Source organism: Trachurus japonicus, chromosome 13 (assembly GCF_045865225.1).
Source record: "Trachurus japonicus isolate A0001 chromosome 13, Traja_1.0".
In the NCBI taxonomy this organism is placed as follows: domain Eukaryota; kingdom Metazoa; phylum Chordata; class Actinopteri; order Carangiformes; family Carangidae; genus Trachurus; species Trachurus japonicus.
This window is the reverse complement of record NC_140919.1, coordinates 24,010,797-24,034,543: the sequence shown is the minus strand read 5'-3', so window position 1 is coordinate 24,034,543 and position 23,747 is coordinate 24,010,797. Positions and strand designations below refer to the sequence as shown.

Genomic DNA, 23,747 nt, shown 5'->3' with positions numbered 1-23,747 from the left:
TTGTTCAGTTGGATTGGATCAGTCTGATCCAGATTCAAACTTTTCAAGATTACCAAATCTGGATAGAGAGTGCTAAATAGGACTGAATATCACACTGAAGGCTACTAGGTATGTAAACAACAGGTAGAATCGCAGCATGCATGGGGTCCCTCAAAGTGTAGTAATTTGAAAATGGGGTGCTGTTTTTTGTTTCTTCAATGTCTTTTAAACAGCCAGATCTAATCTGGCCCACAAAAAAATAAATAAAAAAGCAAATATACAGTACATTAGTCAACTACATTATGTGTTCTTTATTTGTGGAATGATCAAAAGTTAACTTCATTTACTTTATCGCTGTAATGGTTTAAAAATTAGGTGCAAAACATAAATAAATTTTTGTTTTGAACAACCCATTTTCAAGATTTGATCCAATTCATTATCCGAAATCTGATCAGATTACTTTTGAACAAGTGGGCCCAGACTCACAAGACAAAAGCATGGTCTATGCTACTGTAGTTATGTAGGTTTACATTGTGCTCATTGGGTAATCAATACTTTTTTTCTCCCAGCAACTTCACAATGAGGGGGGATGGTTAAGAGGGGGGAATGGGAGAAAGACTGAGGGAAAAGGAGAGACAGCGAGAGACTTTACTATTGTGCCAAAGTTGTGGCAATTTAATTACAAAATAAATTAAAAAATTAAAAAACAAGTTGGCTGGCTATAGTTCTCCCTTGTGTTTTGGCGTAGTGGGAGTGTTCAGACTGCTGTTAAGCTGACCAAAAAAGAAAGAAATAAAAAACCTCTTACTATAACTTGTAGACAAATCTTATTACTCAATTAGAAAGGCCACTCTGAGGCATGGCTGCAGTACACACAGAGACAAATGACCACCAGTGAGTGTATCATGTATCATCTCTGCAACACAAATGGTAAAAACAACTACAGTATTTAAGCTGACAAGTGGAAACATGACAGTATACTGCAGCCTGTACCAAGTAATTACAGAGTCTTTTGATTTGCCTGTGTTAAAATATGTCTGCATGTTTGTATTTGATTAGTTTGGACTCGCACTGCTCCACCACAAACAAAGCAGCACTGATGAACAAAATCCAGAGATTTAAGAAGCCTTGTTTAGCAGACTTAACACTTATCAGTTTTTTTTTCCTGTAGGTTTATCAGGTAAAAACACAAGGGGGTTTGAAAGAACAAGTCACAACTCTCAGATGTCAGTGTTTGGCTCAATTAAATGCTTAAGTGTATGATCGACTTACAGTACTCTACCTTTATGGTAGGATGAACACTTCATGTCAAAAACTGAGGTAAATTAAGGTAGAGAACCACTCTGGTTGAGAAACATTTCAACAAACCAACACATGCCCCTTTTATTCCATAATAGAAAGGTACGCTGTCTCACTGAGTTAGGAGGATATTGCTCAGAACACACTAGTTTGTGCAACATGTTACTCAACCAAGTTGGGAATCTTAAGTGCTTATTGGTGTTCTGGACCAGCCAAAGCAGGGTGGAAGTCCTGCTGTTATACAAAGTGGTAGGTCATGATAGTCAGCGAAATATGGGGGTAACAAAGCACATTCCTTCCCCAAAGGCATCATGGTGAAGTAAGAGAGCCTGAGTGACGTTTTACTCCTCACCCTGTACATCGGCCAAAAGCTGTGTGAAGTGGGTGTGAGTATTGCATTGTCTGCTTTGGAAAGTTACATAAATTGAGAGTAAAGACCGAATTGTGTGACATGTACATAATGAGAAGCCAGAGAACCACCCACTGTCACGGTGTGTTTTTTTCACTGGTGAAAACTGGACATTAAAAAAAAACACACAAAAAAACACATTGATTCTTAATGTGTCAATGGAGGTTAATCAAAATCTTCAGTTTTGAGTGTTCATTTACAGCAATGAATTAGGTACATTTTTAAATTGTTATGAAAAATGTTTATATTTATTTTGTTAACCTGGTGTAAACTAGGGTTTTCTTTCTATTTCCAATTGAAACTTAAACATTGTAAACCTTGTAAAATCCCTTAAGAGGAGTGTGACATCATACTGTAGGACCTGTACTGTCTGAAAATTCAGCAACCAGAGGGATGTCTGTCTCTGCTTTGTGTAATCCTATTGCAAACCCTGTGGTGAAAACATGTTTCACCACAGGGTTTGCAAAGGTAAAGTATCAGGTGAGGGAACTGCTCTAAAATCTTACTAGTGTGGGGGCTGATGCCTGCATTGTGTTTTGTGGTGTGTACATTTTATGGCCAGTGGGCAAGTTTACTACAAAGGCTTATACCTGCGCAAGCACATACATGCACGGCCGCACACACAAAGATGTACAGCTCAAAGAGAAAACACGTTTGCTATGCTAGTCAGTAAAAACAAAGAGCATTGATCTCTCTGGTAGGAGTTGTTTTTTTTTTTTTTCTTTTTACCCTTTTCAGTAGATGTCCATGTAGAGGCTAAGCTTTTTATGTCAGTGTAGCTTCCTCCTTGCCTCCCTGTGAATGTGATTCTGTATAATGTTTGTCACACAATAACAGGCTAAGAAACATATTAAACGGTACAAATGGATAGGCATACCTGTATGAATACATTTATACAAAGAAAATGAACTGTGATTTCAGCGGTTAACTTGGATACAAGGCCACATTTTACTTGTATGTGTTCACACATCATTGGGTTTTATATGTAGAAAATACAGAAATTCTACTTATTTTAAAAGGAGTTAATTACAATATGACGGAGTTTCACTCCAGTAAAAGTAAAATTCAAGAACAGGAACTGGTTTATTCAAGTGATTATGCTGTTAGTTCTGCACCTATGACTGTTACAGCTTTGTAGTTTAGATTTGCTGCCTTGAAATGAAAATGTGTGGGTACAGAAACTGCTATGCTAACATTACTCTGGTTCATATTTGTGTTTGTGGATTTTACCTGTGGTATGTAGTTGCGTCTCTCTTGGCAGACAGCATGGAACCAGGCCAGACAGAACAGAGACTGAGCTCTGGCCAGGACTCCTCCTGTACCCAAATAACAAATAACATGTCACAGGCCAAGTAATTACAATAATCAATCATTATCAGAGCGTCTGTAATTTATAGCAATGGAGAGCGGTTAGCTGTCTTTTGTGATTCATCAAACAGGATATAACTGATGGTTAACAGGAAGACCAAGCATTCTGTATTTTCTTTTTTTTTTTTTTTTACAGATGTTGTTTACTGGGATGTCACAGAGCTCATAGCCCAAGCCAATACAACTGTGCTATCACTAGTAGTGTAAGTAAGACAAAAACTGAAATGCAGTACCCACTGGTGTTAAAAACAAAGCGCAAATTCTTGAAGCTTAGGGGCAGCTCATTAGCTGCATGTACTTATTAGTGGTCTCAAAAGGCTGACACAGATGATAAATTCTGGGATGTAGGATGTACTTAAAGATACTAATTTCAGCATAATTCAAAATGTTTAATCACAATAAAAATGAGACAAGATTTGAAACAATAAGTGGCTTGATAAAATATATATTTAGACAAGTATTTGAGAGGAGAGGAGAGGAGAGGAGAGGAGAGGAGAGGAGAAGCAAACCTTTACTGATCTGCTCAGGAGTCCATGACTCGTATGTCCTCATCAGATTTTTCTTCAACCCCGGAGGAGCCTGGGGATGGGAAAAGAAAAGCAGGACAGACACACAGACAGGGAGGGATAAAGGAAAGGCATTAAACATGTTTGAAAAGGCTTCTCTCTCACATTTTCTACATGCGTCAACACAAACTGCATCTCTAAACGGTTCTGTGTACATGTATTTCCTCAGGCAACACATGCTTCTTTTATGATAAAAACAATGAGTATACGTTGAGATCAGCTTTTCACTTTTGCTGAACATTTGGTAACCCCATCTGGAGATCTCAGTAACACACTCTCAGTAATGCATGTGTACAAAAGTTGGCAAGTTCACTACATATGTTATCAACTTACGTAAAAGCGATTTGCAAGGACGTGCTTATCTTTTAACATTGCACATTCATCCTCTACACGCTTTGTGTATTCACCTTAGAGGTACTGCATTCTGCCTCCATGTAGCTGGAATATGACTGTTTGACCTGTGGCTTAATAATGGAATATTTGCTAACAGATCCATTTTTCATTGTATAAGAGGGTCATTGTGGAGGATGTGTCATGTTTCGTGTGTGTGTAGTGGTTGTGGCATACAATGTCATACACTGTTAACTCACATTTATTGCGATTAACACTGTAATCATTCCCAATAGCAATCTTGCAGATCAGCCTTGTACAAGCCTTTTACAGTCACAATTATGGGTGCAAAGATTTGTCTTTTTCAGTCCCAATGCTGATACTGATACCTGGGTTAAGCGCATCGGCTGATACCCAATACTGATCTGATACCACTGTTGAGTTAATTAACTGTATCCACCTTTTTCCGAACGTCAAAAACGTAGCCTGTTTTGCCGGTTTTGCTCTTCCGGTGGAATTTTGTGTTTGCGTTTCCATGGTTTTGGTAGTCGCGGTAAATGCATGGATTTCTTTTTTTTTTTTTTTTCCCCATGAAAATCTGTAAAACGCATGGATCATCAAACCAGCTTCAAACAGTGGATATCACACAAATTGACATCCGTGTTAAAAGCCAGTGTTAATAGATCCATGCGTTTACCGCAACTATGACAACGACTGAAAACCATGGAAACATAAACGTACAATTCCACTAAACCGGCAAAACCGGAAGCCAGTTTTGACCATAGATGACGTTCGGAAACTTGTGGATACCTTGCTATGTGGAAGAGAGTGAAAGCATCAGGCTTGACTTAAAGGGATACTTCACCCAAAATCGATGATTCACCAATTTTCTACTCACTGTCATGCCAAGGAAGAACTTTTGGGGTTTTTGGGGTCCGGCTGGCAACGGATTTTCATATAATGGCGGTGGATAGTGCTCACTTTTGAATGGTCCAAAACACATACTATGAAACATCCAAATACCTCCATACTGCTCGTCTGTACTGACCATAAGCGAGATTTGCTGCGAGATTTGCTGCAAGATGTTCTTAAGTGTTTACATCATACATCCAATGGTTTACAACGACGAACGAACATCTTGCAGCAAATCTTGCGCATGCGCACAAACATCAACAGAACCACTGGGAGCTGCTAAGGCTAAAAACAGAGATCAAATTAATTTTTTCCAAACAACTTTTTCATGTTGTGGCTTCAGGACACTTGGGTCAGTAGTACGGACGAGCAGTATGGCGGTATTTGGATGTTTCATAATGTGTGTTTTGGACTTTTCAAAAGTTAGCACTATCCGCCGCCATTATATGAAAATCCGTTGCCAGCTGGAACCACCCTGGAACTCCAAAAGCGTTTTGACTCCGAAAGTTCTCCAAACCCTTCCTTGGCATGACGGTGAGTAGAAAATTGGTGAATTATCGATTTTGGGTGAAGTATCCCTTTAAACAATTCTTTCCTAACTTTGCAAAACGTTGTTGCTGTGTTTGATGTCTACCAGCATGCAACACGTGCTGCTGACGCATGATGCAGCACGTGTCACAAACAGAGAATTGATGTGAATAGATCGGCATCATGGATCAGCCCCATTATCCAGCCTGATCTGGCTATTTTAGTCAATATCTCTGGGCCGATATCCAATCTTACTATGGGATCGGTGTAGATCAAAATAGTCTTGGTGTAATTATGCACTGGACTGTTTATCCTAGGGTTTGACATAGTAGTAGTGTTGCCTCTAGAGCTTCACAGAAACCTGCAGTCAATACTGGGTGAAATTAAGGAGCAAGTTTGAAAAAGTGAGAAAAAACAATGGATGGAAAAGTATTTTTGCACAGTAGGCCTCCAGAACTGTGAGGCTTGTGTGTAATTTGGTGCGATTTGAGTGAGATCAATGCAACCAAACATTAAACTTCATTACTGTTCGTTACTGTTTTTACACCTGTTTGTGTGTGATGGTGAATGCGTGTGAGTACCTCATAAGTGATCTTGAGGCTGGACTGCAGCAGTATAGGAGGAAACCTGGGGTGGACTTCTGCTGTCAGCCAGAGACGGAACCCGGCTTTGGGCCGCAGCACATTTAGCTCCTGTACAGAGGGTGAGGAAAACCTTAGACACAAATAGCTAAGAGAATAACTATGAGATTATTATGTACTGTAAGCAGACTACTTGTGCTGTAGTATCTGGCTGATACCCTCTGGCACATTTGTATCACGCAGGTCCATCTAGTTTCACAAAGTTGATTCAAGTTCATAATGACCTTTTTTTTTTTTTCTTCATCTCAAGAGTAGACCAACAACTTTACTTAAAACCTTTTATGATGGTTTTTCATGTCAGTAACGTTTTAGCAATGATCTGACTTTAAATGACACTAAAGTAAACTGTTTTTCATGTTTATATTTGTGCCACTGGGTTGATATACAGTATTCAATCAACCTTTGCTTAAAAAGAGTGATTCTATGACAGTAATAAGTAAATACTAAATATGTACTAAGGGGAAAAACTACTACAAAAGTAAATAAATAATGTATTTCCTTATTTAAATTTTTACTTTTTTACCATGTGATTCTCCATTATGATAAAGCATTTGCCTCATTCTATACATTTGTTCTTTTCTCTCTTTCTGTCTTTCTGTCTGCTCGCTGTCCGCTCATCTCAATTTTCCGCTTTCTGTCTCTTACTTCTCTTCTTACATTCCTACCCCCTCTCCTTCTATCTTTCTCAAAGACTTGTGGCTAAAAATAGCATACTGGCACCTTAGGGTCTTGTGTCATCTGATTGGGAACTCAAACACTAACACAAGCACACACATGCACTCACTCACACACACAATCAGTGTGTGTTTTCTGCATCATTTGAAACCCAATTCATTCTAATGGAAGAAAACATTATCACAGAAAATCAAAGGAACACAGGAACTGACATCCTTCAAAGAAAACTCCCCTGACTCGTGCGTGCGTGTGTGTTTGTGTGTGTGTATCTGATGTTGTCAACCAGAATTCCCCTGAAAGAAATGACAGTATTGTGAGAAGATGCAAGGCAGAGAGATTAACAAAGAAGCAAAGAAGAAGAGGAAAGATAAGTCAATAGAGCGAAAGGGGGAGAAAGAAGAAGTCAGAGAGAAGAAAGAGCACCAATTTCTTTTACAGTTAGCACATCAAATACTATCATTGTTAGAAAATACTGATATTGTTCAGATGCGTGTGTGATGATGTGTGACACTTTTATAAAATACAATAACTGTTGAAATCATCTCACTGTGTTTTGAAAAGAAAAATGACATAGATGTCATTCTGAAATACACACTAAGCTGTATTTATTTATTGTTGTGCAAAATTCTGCATTATATTAATGGTATTGAAAGTGGTGATTGATAGACTGAAAGAAAGATTCATAAGGAGATAGTTGGATTCAGTGGCGTGAAAAATTAGGGGAAGTGGAAGAATATGAGTGGACACGGATGAGAGGACATCTGCACTGCCAACTTCAATTATGAACACTTTCCGCTCTCCTCCATTCCCTCCTTCCTCCTCTCTCTAACTGACCAACTGGTTTAGGGTAGGAGGGAACAAATGAGGAGACAGATGGCAAAAAGAAGATGGGAAATTTAGAAACTATTTTGGAGGATGGATTGAATAAATGGACACAGCTACAGAAACAGAGACAGATACTAAAACAAAGCCCTATTTTGGTGGAATTTCCACCTGCCTGCTGAAGCTCAGTTCAGCTTTTCCCTACTTCCCCCCTTTCACGTCTACTGTTTTTTCATTCTTTCTTTCCTACGCTCCCTGCCTCCCTCGTTCCCCTTGTTGCGTCAGTTTTTCATTTCAAGCTCGACTGACGAGACCTCAACCTCATTGGTTGCTGGGCAAGGAGCGAGACAAAGAAACAGAGAGAAAGAAGGAAAGAGAGAAAGATAGTTTTAGTTGTACAATACAAGAGGTGGAAGAGAGGGAGTATTAAGAGAAACTTGGGAAAAGATTAAGTTGTACTGTAAAGGTGGGAATAACTCGAGAAAAACAGGGAGAACAACCCAAAATGAAATGGGGTTGGTGAAGGTGGGGAGTGGGGTGCAGAAGGACAAAAGTAGAGGAGAAGAGCTGTAATAAGGCATGGTTTAAGTCACACTGGGAGCACAGACAACTCTGGACAGGAGGGATCTCTGGCTAACCCCAGGGCACGCACACACACAAATACACACCCACACGCGCAGAAAACACAGATACACACTCTCTAACTCAGACACACAGGTGAGGGTGCACATATAGACACACAAACACATGGCCAATCACTGCCAACAGCTGTGCCTCCCAGTGAGATATGACCTGCTACGGTGACACAGCACTACAAAGAACCACAGGAAAAGCACACGGACACAGATAAATACAGAGAAAGTGGAAGACATACATAGACCCACTTCATGTGACACAAAGGCACATGCATAACAATGAAAATAACATACAGGGTGGGCAACGTGAGTATAATGAGAGACACACACAGATTTGAACTCATTACATGTAAAGCAAGCATGAGACAAATACAGATATGCACACATCCAGCGATGGGCCAATAATCACACAGAAAGAGACAAATAAACAACACGCATGGTCACAAACAACAGGCACAGTGACTAACATGGGCCTACAGGTAGAATACAAATTGTGCATGTACAGGGAAAGGATACAGGGTAAGTTTTGAAATGGAAATGTGAGCAGGGAGGGAGGATGTGTTCTTGTTCCTGTATGTGTGTTCATGTAGCTGTGTTGTACCACACCGTATTACATGCTAAACACTGGCAAGCCGAGTAAAACTATGAATTGTATATAAATCTTGACGACACCCTGCGGAGTTCTGGACCTTGTTCATTTGTTGCATGCGTACACACGTGTAGTCAATGGTTACACACTATTCCTCTGATTAACAGGTGGTGGTTATGAGCATAGATAAGAGGCCACGACCCAGCAAAGGCCTGGAAGAGGTAAACTAATTAGTAAACAGATGTGTGTAAACAATACAGGATTTAAAAATACTTAGCATAAGTGATTTATGATGACACTTGTTAAAGCTTAACGATACACACCAAGTACTTTGGTAAGTAACACTGAATGTTCAGATAAAGTGAAGATGTGATATTAGACTTGTTTCGCTGGAATAATTTCGTGGATTTATTTTGGTGGATTTATTTTACAGGATTTAGTCCACTGCATTTATCCCAATGGACTGTTTATTGAACCCTGTCCTTGGACCTAGTGTACTTTGACAGTCTTATATTGGATTCATTATAGAAGTTTTGGACTTATCATAATCCTACTGCTGGATCAGCGCAGCCGTCATTTCTACAAAATATTACACATTTTCTATCTTGTAATTTGCCTTTTCCCTACCCTTGCCACTGGCTACTAATGCACTCAATGTTTTGCACAAATTGCTCAAATGTGGCAAGAGTAGCATGCCCCAAACCCCCAAAATGTCTCTCACACACATACACAGACATATTTTAACACCTGCCCACATACAAAAACTCTTCCACACACAGAGCACCTACTTTTTCCAGGAGAGGTAACCATGCAGTGACGAGGTGAACGTTTTTCAGACAAAGCCAGTCTCCATTTCGGGAACATTCTCTGAGCGTAGCTAAGGCCACATCAGCCTGTCCCTGACCCATAGAGATCTAGACAGACAGACAGACAGACAGACAGACAGACAGACAGACAGACAGACAGACAGAGAGAGAGACAGACAGAGTAAGGGTGACAGGTGGGGGCAAATAACAGAACATTTGGAAACTGAAAAAGAGGATTCACCATCACTTTGGGGCAGACAATTGACTATATTTCAATCTTTTAATTCAACTCTTATGAAATACTTGCAAAGTGAGATTCCCAGTGTGATTATAGAGCCCATTAACACTTAACGCATCAAATTATATCTATATGTTAATGGTAACTGTAATGTTATGTAATATCCATGTGAATGGAATACAGTGTGTGCATCTTGCCCAATACATGGGTTCACCTGTGTGTAGTTGGTTTCATTTTTTTTTTTTAATGGCAATGGTAGACAGTTTGTCTGTTTTGAAAGTTGTTAAATAATACTTATAAAACCTCACATTTTGATCAATGTTTTTTGGCAGAACATCTCAACTTAACAACTGAGGCTGTAATGAAGCAATGTGCCAGACGGACTTCCTGCTGTCTTGAAAGTTACTACAATTGAATAAACTCTACAAACTGAACATTTTCAAAAGCTATGCCTTAAAGCAGAAGTAAGCGATCCGGTCGTTTTGGCTAACTGTTTGTCAGCCGATGGAGTTAGCAGTCCCCGCCCTCGTCATGGATCTATTGGTCCTCGTCCCTACGTCACCACATTCACGCGCATCCCTTGGCTGCACACACAGCCCTTCATGCCGTTCTCTCTCCTCATTGGATAAAGCTTGTAGGATACAAGAAAGTATACAAGACGTTTTCTCCTCGGCTTACAGCAGAGCAGAGTGACTGACAGACCCGTGTTTCGGACCAAACACTCCATGTAAGTGGTTGCTGTCGGAAGATATAACTATTTAAGACTTATATTAACACAAATATTCCGCTTACTTCTGCTTTAAACATGTTTCAATACACCCTTTACCATTTCCCCCATTTGGGTGCACAATAGCCTTTACTATCTGATATTGGAATTGTCTTGAATAAAACCTCTTACACTTGCAAATCTGTTATTCACTACCTCATGATAGTTGTCTCTCCCAATGGTTTCTGCAGCGAGTTCTGCGAGCTCTTGGGACGGGTCTGCCCCTGGAGAGATGATGATCAACACTGGCTCCCACTCTAGCGTCTCAGCGTAGAGACGCCGCAGGTTCAGAGGAGGTGGGGAGAGCTCTTTCATACCTGCAGAGAAGACGAGAAGGAGAGAGCAAGAGAATGAAGGGTGTGAAAGACAGATCAGCAGAGTGTGCTTCAATGTCTCATTTAAATTTGATATGCTACTCAAAGTCAAAGTTACTGGATATATTGCACAGAAATGGTGCACCAGGAGGGGGCAGATAAAAGGCGAAAAAGGAGCAGGAAATAAAGAATGAAGGTAAATGCTCATAAGTCGCAGCAAAGGGGCATATCAAGTGTGCTAGCCAAATTGAGTGGGAAAAGATGACAGGAAGACAGAGGGAGGGCATGAACAGGGAGGTACAGACAGTGCCTAGAGGGGGATGATGAGGAGGGGATCCTGGGGAAGAGAAGAAAGTAGAAGAAGAGGGAGAGCAGAAGAGAGGCGATGATGGAGAGAGGGCGTAAGAGGAAGACACTGGGAGAAACAGAGTGAGAGAGATTAGGAGGATGATGTGCTGTGCATACTGAGTGCTAGGTATGCAGCAGTATTCAACACACACATAGCAGAATACCTTGTCAGCCCCCTGGTGTTGAAAAGCCAGGCTCTTTGTGTATGTGTCAAACTGTGTGTGCGTTGAGTGTGTGAGTGTCTGCATGTGTGCGTTTCCTCGCTGAGCATTAGGCTCTAATCCCGCTGTAATATATTGAATCGCATATCAGATATGAGCTAATAGTGACACACAAGCAGCGATAGAGGCGCACACAGCGTGAGGAGCTGTGTTAGAATTTCCACTGTGACGTTATTCATGCATGTATCAGCTGATATCTCTTTGTCTCTCAATCTCACAAACACAGTGTCTGCTGCACTGAAGTACACACATGCACACACACAAGGTCTTGGTAGAGAACATCTCAGAGCGACCTTTTGCTGCATTGCCATGGCAACACCAAGAAAAACAGTCATCTGAACACATGGCTTGTGATGTTTGACTGCAAAAAAAAGGGATGGCATGTACAAATACATACACAACTTTGACATGACCAGGTAATCAGTATTCGTGCTGCAGACCAGCAGCGTCTGCCTGTGTAGCAAAGTTAACCTTGGTTTTTATGACACACTCTCAGGGCAAAGAGGAGCCTGGGAAAAGACAGTAGCTACAACAGTCTCCCTGTGGTTCAAACACTATTTAGGGGGGTTAACACTGACTGGCGAGAAAATTACAGAGCAGAAATTTGTTCACACACAAACCACAATTGTACACACAATCTTGACATTAGGCATATATATTTTCTAAATCTTTTTTATAATCACTGTAATTGCAAGATATGTATCCTCTTGCATGGATGTTCATGTTAAGAAATATAACTGAAAGACACAAAGAGGGCTTTTTTACGCATATGTGAAAGAGGGTTTGTATTTTAGAGAAGCAGAGTGTGCAAGCCAGTGAGCATGCACTATCTCTGTATGTGTATGTGTGTGTGTGTGTGTGTGTGTGTGTGTGTGTGTGTGTGTGTGTGTGTGTGCATGTGTGGTTGCGTTCACCCAGGCATGCCTGTGTGAGTGAGCAGTGCCCAGGCCTGGACTGGGGGGATTGAGTGAGATTAGCTTTAAGAGGATTACAGACCATGCCTCATTAGCATACTGATTCACTGCCAAAAACACATACACACAAAATCTTCTTCTCTTCTGTCCCTTTTTATTTTTATCTGTCTGTCTCTCTTTCCAGTTCATTCACACACATACACAACCGTGCGCACTCCAGCACACACTACCCCTTCATCAGTGGGTTCACTGTGTTCAAGGAGTGTCATGACTATCTCTTCATCCTAACATAGTGTGTTTTATTGCATCTGTCCACAGACAAACAAGAAAAGAGACAAAGTGATACTTGTGCTTTCAAGGAATTAGTTTGAATGGAAATAGAGAGCCTTAAAGCAGAAGTAAGTGGTCCGGTCGTTTTCGCTAATGCTGCGTTCCAGGCAGGCTTTTGAAATCGTAAATTACAGCTTCAAGTCACAACTTACGACTTTGTAGCGTTTCAGGCAACCCACTCGTGTTTTTCCGACCTGTTTTACCGGTGAAAGTCACTATAACGGCCACTCGTAACTTCCGACCGGTGAACTCGTACCAGATCGAACTGGTACCACTTCACGGTCGGAAAAATACGAGTTTCCTTGAACGCACCATAACAGTCCTCGTCCCTACGTCGCCACATTCATGCGCATCCCTTGGCTGCACACACAGCCCTGCATGCCGTTCTCTCTCCTCATTGGATAAAAACTGTAGGATACGATAAATGTTTTCTCTTCGGCTCAGAGCAGAGCAGAGTGACTGACAGACCCGTGTTTCAGTCCAAACACTCTATGTAAGTGATTGCTGTCGGAAGATATAACTATTTAAGACTTATATTAACACAAATATATCACTTACTTCTGCTTTAACTTTAAACAAAAAGAGATATGAGACGGATGGACCCACAGCCACAAACTTGAAAGTACAGACAAGCACATACAGTACAACACACACAAAGACACCTCAAAAAACAAACTATCACTATTGCACACAAAACCTGATGTGGCCTTGCGTATTGTGTCACTTCCTGTGTGCTTCAGAGTAGCTGTTCTGGCCTTGTTGGATCAGTAGGTAGTGCACCACTTTCACAATCTAAAGGCTGTGGGTCGGAGCCTCATACAAAAATGAATTAGATGGAAATGAATAGAGAAACTATGACACACAACTTTATAGGGGTGTAACGGTACGTATTTGTATTGAACCGATTCGGTACGGGGCGTTCGGTTTGGCACAGAGCTGAGAACGAGTGAGTTTCGGTACAGAAGTTGTGTGTGTTTACAGTCCGCCTGCAGCTACACATGCAGCCCGTTTACGTTGTGGCTATCGCTAATGCTACAGCTAATGCTACCGCTAATGCTACCGCTAGCGAGAAAACAGAGGCTTGAAGACCCTTCTATGGAGCTATTTCCCTGACATTAAAAGTTGGCATTGAAAACAGAATTTGGCATTGTAATAAAAAATTTTGGCATTGAAAATAAAATTTGGCATTGTAAAAATGTTGGAACACAGGCATAAAAAATACAATATTTAATTTGGATTTTTTTAAAATATATTATCATGTAGTTTTCAATGTCAGTCTTCAGATATCTTCTCCATGCGCCCCTAGCCCCTCCCCTCAGACCCTCCCCTCCACGCCAAAACCCTGACAGTAACTTGGCATTAAAAAAAAGAACACTGAAACAGAAAAGAAAAAAAAAAATTGAAACTGAAAACCAGTGAGACTGGGGGAAAAATGCAGTGTAAAAAAACACACTGAAAAAGATGGACATGAAGAAGAAATCTGAAGACTGACATTGAAAACTACATGATAATATATTTTTTAAAAAATCCAAATCAATTTTTACCTGGGCTCTCCTTACACTCAGTTTTATCTTGTGAAATAGGCAGTATTGTCATCTCAGACCATGCCAGTGTGGTGCTGGATCTCTCCCTTAGTGGTATGGGAAGCAGAGTAAAATACTGGAGACTGAATACAACTATTTTAAAGGACCATACCTTTGTATCCTATTTTAATACTGAGTTTAGATACTTTCTGTCTGTTAACTCCGAGTCAACAGATAACCCTGCCCTCCTGTGGGAAACTATCAAGGCGTATACGAGAGGGGTTATTATTTCATTTTCAGCCAGCAAACGGCAGGGAAAACTGAGGAAGCAAAATTTGTTAACGACTGAACTTAAAACAAAAGAAAGAACCTATGTTAATTTTCCAACTCCTGCTTTATTGCAAGAAATATCTGCAATTAGGTCAACCTTGGATAACCTCCTTACGCAAGATGAAGAGACCAGACTTAAATTTACCAGACAAAGATTTTATGAACATGGGAATAAGCCTGGGAAATATTTAGCATACCTTACCAAAAAAAGATCAGAATCACAGTCTATTGCAGCCATTTGTGATGCTCAGAACAATCGCATATATGATAATAAGTTCATAAATGACACCTTTAAAGAATTTTATTGTAGGCTGTATGCATCTGAGCAACCATGTGATGCACTTGACCTAATGGAGAATTTCTTTTCTCAGCTTAGTTTGCCCACTCTATCAACCGAACAGCAAACCAATCTTAAAGCTCCAGTTGGTAAGTTGACGAAAGTGAAAGTAAACTCCGCGACTTGGTCGGAAATTTCAAGACAATACTCCGTCAGGTCCCTTTATGAAGCTCTGCCAAGCGCCCCACACACACACAGACACACACAAAGTAGCCATGAACGCACCCACAGAGAAAAAAAAAAAAAAAAAAAAGATGTACCGTATCCATAGCACGACGTGTAGGAGCGGCGATTGGCTGCTCCTCCTGCTCCCTCTACCTGACTGGTGGAGAATCGTCGGGCTCGGTGGATTTTGGCAAATACGATTACAGGCTGTAGGTGGAGCCAGAGGAGTTGGATTTTGTCCTAAATTACTCATTTAATGTCTGACCATCAGAATATAGTGACAATTCCAGCAAATATGACTGAATAATTGTTACCAACTGAAGCTTTAATGCTCCTATTTCCAGAGAGGAAGTATTGAATGCTATAAAAACCTTAAAAAACGGAAAAGCCCCTGGACCCGATGGGTTTGGTGGTGAATTTTATAAAGAATTTGGTGATTTATTAGCAGACCCATTACTTGACATGTTTAATTATTCCTTCTTACATAATACACTACCCCAGACTTTAAGAGAAGCAAATATTTCTCTCATACTGAAAAAGGGGAAGTGCGCAGAATCCTGTTCTTCTTATAGACCGATAGCTCTTCTCAACGTGGACCGGAAAATACTTTCAAAAATCCTAGCTACTCGACTTGAAGACCTTTTGCCTAAAATTATAAAAGAAGATCAAACAGGTTTTATAAAAGGGCGTAACTCCCGTAATAATGTTAGGCGCCTTCTCAATATAATTCAGGCTTTCCAGCAAATGGATATTGATGGTCTAGTGCTTTCTCTTGATGCTGAGAAAGCCTTTGACCGGGTAGAATGGGCTTATTTATTTTATGCTTTAAACAAATTTGGTCTTGGGGATAATTTCATTGGGTGGGTTAAAATTTTGTATGATAATCCGCAGGCGGCTATTTTGACTAATGGGCTTAAATCGGACAGTTTTCCATTGTACAGAGGAACGAGGCAAGGCTGCCCCTTGTCGCCCCTCTTATTTGCCATTGCCATCGAGCCTTTGGCAGAGGCCATAAGGATGGCACCTGCTATACGAGGCTTGCAAGTTGATTATGAGCACAAGATAAGTCTGTACACAGATGATGTTTTGGTATTCATAACCAATCCGGAGACATCAATACCATCTCTACTTAACATTATTGATCTATTTAGCAAATTTTCGGGGTATAAAATTAATTTGACCAAGTCTGAAGCCATGCCACTTGGGAGTCTCAATTCGATACCGGCTGCCTTACCTTCCTTTCCCTTTAAGTGGTCTCCTATGGGTTTTGTATATTTAGGTGTATTCATAACTCCTACATTTAAGCAAATGTATAAAGCCAACTTCATTCCCCTATTTGAGAAGGTGAGGCAGGACTTGGAGCGTTGGAATTCTTTGCCTGTCTCCTGGCTAGGGCGTATATCCTTGATCAAAATGAATGTACTACCTCGATTGTTATATCCAATTCAAATGATCCCGGTCATATTTTCAAATAGGGTGATAAAAGACCTGAATGGCTGGCTAAGCTCTTTTATATGGAGCAAGCGCAGACCAAAACTCAAAATGGCTACATTGCAGCTCCCAGGTTCAATAGGGGGTTTAGACTTACCAAATATTAGAACATACCAGCTAAGTACTCACATGAGGTACATTTATGACTGGGTTGTAAACAACTCAAACTCTATTTGGTTGGGTGTTGAGGCTTCCCTTTCAAAATATCCATTAAGGGACTTACTGTTTTTTAAGAAATTTAAAAATATCAGACTGAGTTGTAATAATCCAGTTACGCTTAATACAGTTAAGGCCTGGCGATTAATGTGTCGACTTGAGGGAAGGTCAAAGTTCACATCTGTTTTTACCCCTATTGTGAATAATCCAGATTTTCAGCCTGGGATGGTCGATACTGGTTTTAAAAAGTGGAGGGATAAAGGTGTTCATAGATTGAAGGATCTATTCTCTGATAATGTGATGATGACATTTGAACAAATAATAGAGAAATATTCTATCCCCAGATGTGACTTTTTTCGTTACTTGCAGATAAGGCACTATGTCTTACATAGTACTACGTTAGTTGAGAACCATGAAAGTTCTCCTGTTGAGAAATTAATATTTTCATCAGATAGAGAGATATCTGTAAGTTTACTGTATAAAGCTATGTTTCTCGCGACCCCAAATAAGTTGCAGAAGCTTAAAGGCACGTGGGAGAAGGAGCTAAATATAATAATTGAAGATGAAGAATGGAAGAATGTCTGGAGACATGCTAAGTCAATTTCAGTTTGTAATCGTGCCCAAGCAATGCAGTTAAAAATTATACACAGAATGCACATATCTCCCAACCGCAGACATTATTTCAATCCGACTCTCTCACCCACTTGCCTTAAATGCAAGATTGAAATTGGTACCCTAACTCACTGTTTTTGGTCATGTCGAAAACTGCAAATGTATTGGTCTAATGTATTATCTGAAATGGAGAAGATATTTGGTTTAAAACTGGAGATGGACCCAGTGTCCCTTATTTTGGGCCTCCCAAATCGTCGTTTAACATCAAAACATAATAAGAGGCTGTACTGTATACTTGCTTATGCAGCGAGAAAGAATATTCTGTTACAATGGATCAATGACAGGGTACCAACTGTTAAAGGCTGGCAAGGAGTAGTGTTTGATCTAGTGCCATTAGAGTACCTTACATGCATATTACATTTAAGAACAGACCAATACCATAAAGTTTGGGAACCCTATTTGAACTATGTAGAGCCTGGTGTCTCTTGTATAATGTTGCAGGGATTTTCTTGAATGCTCATACTGTATATTTTTTCTTACTGAACCCTAATTATATAGATCTGAGCTGACGGTGGTTGTTTTGTTTTTGTTTTTGTTTTTGTTTTTTTTTAAATTATTTGTTTTGTTTGTCTATTTGTTTTGCTTTTCATTCCTGTGGACCATATTATGTATCCATCCCTTTCTTGTAAAAGTTAAAAATCAATAAAAAATATTGTTAAAAAAAAAAAAAAAATCCAAATCAAATATTGTATTTTTATGCCTGTGTTCCAACATTTTTCAATGTCAATACTTTTATTACAATGTCAAATTTTATTTTCAATGCCAAAAATTGTTATTACAATGCCAAATTCTGTTTTCAATGCCAACTTTTAATGTCAGGGAAATGGCTCCATACCCTTCCTGCTTGTAGGAGGAGTGGAGGTGGAGGCTGTGGCTCCCATCTCCTCTCTCTAACATCACGTTTCATCCCGAGAAATCAGCCGTTTGTTGTAAAACTATTGTAAAATAAAATTCCGAAGAATCCGTAACCAGAAAGACTACAAGTCGCGTAGGTGACGTCACACACCAAATGCCGCCCTTTCCCGTGTCAGTTGGTGACGTATTTTTTGTGGGACACCAGATTTGTAGTCCGCAGAGCATCGTCACACAAAATACATTCTTCTGTTGCCGTTTTACGATAAACTGCTGATTTCTCGGCATGAAACGTGATGTTTTAAACAGGTAGAGGACATATTTTTTTGTCATGGCACAATTCAAACGGATCACGAAATAAATCTTGGACTCTCATTCATTTCTATGGAGCCTTTTTTCGAATTGAGGACCCATGGGGCCGTTACTTCCTGCTTCCGCTTCGGCACTCTATGGAAACACCCGCAAATGGCAGTTGCACTTTTTCGAAGTTTCAGAAATATCGCTTTTATTTTGCGAAAATCTGTAATGGAAACGCAGTTGTGCACGAGCACGTCCAGTCATTTTATGAGAAAAGGTTAAACAAATTGCAACAGAAGCAAACTCATCTGATTTTGTATCCTCAGCATGTCCTGAGTGAGGGAAAAAAAGCCCCGAAGAATCCCATTAGGGGAAAGTTTCGAAAAGCACCCAAACATATCCCATTGATAACCTTTAGATATCTCCATGAAAATTACTGAGTTGATTACTTACATTAAGACAAACAAAAAATGTATTACAAGTTTTTTGTTAACATGAGCAAATTTGCATAAATCTGCAAAAATCCCACCGTTTTGACGGCACATATGAAGTTGATGCACTGTTGGCTCACTTAAGGAATGGAACCAATTTAGGCTACCCATGAGCATTAATAGAGACGGACCATGTCATACCTGCTCTACTAAGGATGTGGCTATCTTGAAAAATTGCAGTCATCTTGAAATTTAAAGTGGTCAACTTGTTGGCTGACCGATGGAGTAAACTCATTCCAATTTTCATGTTGGTACCACCACAGCAACTTCATATATACATGTGCCGTCAAAACGGTGGGATTTATGCAAATTTATGCAGATTTGCTCATGTTAACAAAGAATTTCAAAAAACTTGTAATACATTTTTTGTTTGTCTTAATGTAAGTAATCAACTCAGTAATTTTCATGGAGATATCTAAAGGTTAAAAATTCTACCCTATTCATGTGAAAAAAATTTTTTATATGCGTATAAATGGGATATGTTTAGGTTTTCGAAACTTTCCCCTAATGGGATTCTTCGGGGCTTTTTTTCCCTCACTCAGGACATGTTGAGGATACAAAATCAGTTGGGTTTGCTTCTGTTGTAATTTGTTTAACGTTGACCCCTTTTTTGGCCTAAAATTACTGGACTACCTGTGGATCTGCCGCAGATGCACCAAGAACAGGCGCACGTCGCTGTCGTGTTGACACTAGCACTGTGCCGTCGTGATGATCCGCATTATTCATTCATTTTTTAATGTATTTGCGGCCGAACGGTTGCATCGTCAGGCAGCCGTTGTGGCATTTGCCCACATTGCCCTATGGTCAGTCCGTCACTGGCTTGAACTGTTAGTGCTGCACTTTACATGTAAAAAAAAAAAAAAGTTGTGTGAGAAGTTTTTTTTTTAATCATATTTTATATGTTTTGTTTATTTGTGAATATTTTATTCATTGTAAGGCTTATTTTATATGTTTTGTTATTTTGAGAATAATTTATTGAACTTATTAGGCAGCACTTTACAACAGTAGCCTATTATATTTTTTTTTCATATTTTGTATAATGGCTTAGTTTAGTTTAATAAGTTTATTTGTATCAGGGACAATGTACCTACAACATAACATTAGTAGGTGAGTAAAATAATTACATTTGACTAAAACATGTAAATTTGGTTTAGAAAAATTCCTAACAACAAGCAAATTCGTGTTTTGCATTTTGTTCTCTTACTGTACCGAAAATGAACCGAACCGAGACCTCAAAACCGAGGTACGTACCGAACCGTGATTTTTGTGTATCGTTACACCCCTACAACTTTAACATAGTCCCAATAAAATCCACACAATATAGAGCAAATAAAATGTACACCTTCACAGAAAGAAACACAGGCTAAGAAACACTCATAAATATATATAAATTCTCATCCTCAATGAGCCAGCATTATTATTAGCACTCTGAAGCAGCTGCACAACAGCTGACACTGAGTTTCAGTCAAAAGAGCTTCTGCTATCAGTAAGAAGCAAAGCATTCAGAGTACTGGGGCTCACCAAAGTGCTCTCTCTCTCTCTCTCTCTCTCTCTCTCGCTGTCTATTTCACCTCCCTTTCATCCCTTTTTGCAACCTCTTCCTTTCCACTGGGTCTCTCCTGAGTGTCCTATTTAAACATCTGTGAAAAAAATTTGAGCGCTGGGGAAAACGCTACAGTTAAATTTACAGCCAGTCACTTTCAAAAAATACGGGGATATTGTAAGTTAAAATATTGTATTGTAAGTTTAAATCTCAATTGAAACTATTCATGTTTTTCAGGTTTCCTGACAAAGTAAGCAGTAAATACTAAATGAGGAAGACATACGGTACATGGTATGAAAAGTATCATTTGACCAGATCAGGTAGCAGTAAGGTACAGTAACAACAAGCCAGGCACTAAATAAGATCAAAAGAAGAAGCATTGTGCTTTATAGAAGCACTAGTGGATTTACAAACCACACAGTGCTTGGCACTGTTGAAGTGACTTCACAGAAACATTTGAAGAACTTTTTATAAAGAAATCAGTGTCTTCCAGGTCTGAAAAGACATGTCAAAGGTCTGTCATGGGGTGGTGTTTAGCTCAGTTGGTGGAGCAGCCGCCCCATGTGTTGAGGCTACAGTCCTCACTGCAGGAGGCCTCGGTTCGAATCCCGCATCGAGCAGGCCTTTCCTGCATGTCATTCCCAATTTCCTGTCTCTCTCTCGACTGTGCTTCCATTAAAAGGCGAAAAAAAAAAAGCCCAAAAAAGGTTGAGTGAACCAATCTTTCTGAAGTATTGATTGACTGATTGATCGTGTTCATGTTGTACAGATTGTTTCTCGAAATTCATGTCCGTGTTGGGATTGATTTTAATTACTTTAGATTTCTCTCTAACTTTCCATTAGCGCCATCGTAAGGTCAATATTTTAATCAGTTGTTTATGGTGAACAGTTGAGGCATGGGCTGTATATCTGTAAGAGTTGTTAGCTGGTTTAAGTTTCATTAATTGTGCCAACAAAACCAGACAAAATACAAAGGTCTGACAAAGTAAAGGAAAAACTCCCAAACTCAAGAATGTCACAGCATTCTACACACAACATTTTTAAAGTTACAAATATAAGACATTTTGTAATCTCACTCAGTATCAACATACAGTAATAAAGAATGAAACAAAATAGACCCACCCTTTTTAACAGTTCTGATTACTTTTGATATGGAGACGATAAACATATTGGTGGGAAATTTCAAACTTGAAATGAGTTACAAAACTCATTCATTCATTCATTCATTCATTTTCTATACCGCTTATCCTGCACTAGGGTCACGGGTGAGCTGGAGCCTATCTCAGCTGATTTCAGGCCAGTTACAAAACTGAACACGGAGACTTCTTTCATGTATTTACTGGAAATGACTCTTGTCTGTCATTGGAAATCACTATAAAAAGACGTGATTCCACCATGTGCTGCCAGGACCGCTCAAATGCACCTTGACATTTCTACGAATGTCTGAGACTCTACAGAAGGGATGGTGCAGTATTCTTCCAGGAGATATTCCCTTGTGTGGTGTTTGGATGGTAGTGAAGGAGAATGCATTAGTTTCAAATCTCCCATAGGAGTTCAGCTGGGTTGAGATCTGGTGACTGCAAAGGCCACAGCAAATGATTCACATCATTTCCACACTCATACTTGCACCTGTTCTTGTTCCTTGTCCTGTTTCTCCACTTATTTATTTATTTATTTTAGCTTTTTCCTTTAGTTTGTGACCCATCTGTTATATGCCCACTGTTATCTGATAACATTACAAATTATTTCTGGTTGACTTTACTGTCAAAAGTGATTGGAGCAGCACAATGCAAATTATCTTTTGGGGAGAGTTTTGTCATTAAAAGAAGCCTTGAATTACTGCTTATTTGCCATGAAAGATGCTGAGGAGCAAAGCTCATATACTGTATGTCTCAAAGGTTAACACCAGGCTTTTTAAGATGCATTTTACAGTATATTGATACTGTATGATGACATGTTCAGAGGCAGAGAGAGGAAGAGAAAGAGTTGTCTTGTAATGTAAATAAGAACAAACTAAAACAGAAACCATATGCTACACTATTAATGCTGTCTTATATTAGCTTTTACTAAGGTTGGTACTAACAGTCCAAATTAGTGCTGATGGTGTCAGGAAAGTAGTCCATAGTAGTAGAAAGAAGACTTCTTCTTTCTATTTGGTACTGACAGTGTTTTAGGAAAACAGTTGAATATTTCTGAACAAGATAATTAAAGAGGAGAGAAATCTAAAATATACATCATTTTACTGTTTGCATGTTTCCTCTATTGCATAATTCCATGTTAACTTATAGTTTGGATGTCCTCAGTATTGTTCCACAAAAACAATTAAAAAACAAAGCAAAGAAAAACACTGAACAACTGAATATTAGTTGGATGCACTAATATGCAAAAAAACCCAAAAAAAACAGCATATTTGTTTAATCTGACACCAATTAGCAGCAACAACGTAACTGTGTATGTGAAAGAGAGAGAGAGAGAGAGAGAGAGAGAGAGAGAGAGAGAGAGAGAGAGAGGAAGCTTATGTAGGTTTGCGTCAGTGTGGGAGAGAGAGAGACAATGAGAAAAGAAAACAGAGAAACATGTGTGTATGTGGCATTTACTCAAGGACAGTGGCATTCTCATAGTGATGAAAGCCACATAAAAGGACTACACTGAAGAAGAAAAAAACATTGATGAAAAGTGCGGCTCACAAGGTGGGCATAAAAGCCTACAGCCTATTTCTACACTGCAAAATGAGTGCCAAGGTCAAGTAGTTTAACAAAAGGGGTAAATTGTTTTAATTCAGAACAATCAGACTCAGCTTCAGGAGTTCAAAAATTTGAACAGAACAAATACAAATAATACAGCTTTCAGTTGTTTTTTTATTTTTTATTTTTTATTTTTACAGCTAATCATAATTGTCTTATTGTTCACAAAGCAGCTTCGGTTCAAAATTTGAGTCCAACAAAAAACATTCATCAACAGTGGTGAATGTGAAAAGTAAGCTCTGACACTATGCACATGCAGCTGACTGGGCCTAGTATGAAATAAAGGGGATTCTTCACTCTTCACCCCAGGATGGTGTCATTTGTTTATGCATATTTGTTCATAGAATACTTCCTTGCTTCTGTGCTTTATTATTTCTCAAATTATTCACGTTTATTTATCTGACATATAACGCTCAACACTTTTTGGACCTTATTAGGGGGCTAATGCCTTTGGTT

At 39.4% G+C, this 23,747-nt stretch overlaps 1 protein-coding gene across 4 annotated transcripts in view; it reads right to left on the bottom strand.

Annotated features, from left to right (window-relative positions):
• Nucleotides 1–23,747, bottom strand: part of dync2h1 (dynein cytoplasmic 2 heavy chain 1) — a 126,306-nt gene that overhangs the window by 24,350 nt on the left and 78,209 nt on the right. For all 4 annotated transcript variants that reach the window (XM_085795492.1, XM_085795491.1, XM_085795494.1 and 1 more), the window contains 5 exons: nucleotides 10,720–10,880; nucleotides 9,542–9,667; nucleotides 5,973–6,083; nucleotides 3,565–3,634; nucleotides 2,918–3,003 (listed from right to left, as the gene is read on the bottom strand). In XM_085795492.1, coding sequence (XP_085651618.1) covers nucleotides 2,918–3,003; nucleotides 3,565–3,634; nucleotides 5,973–6,083; nucleotides 9,542–9,667; nucleotides 10,720–10,880 — 554 coding nt within the window. The remainder of the gene's footprint in view (nucleotides 1–2,917; nucleotides 3,004–3,564; nucleotides 3,635–5,972; nucleotides 6,084–9,541; nucleotides 9,668–10,719; nucleotides 10,881–23,747) is intronic.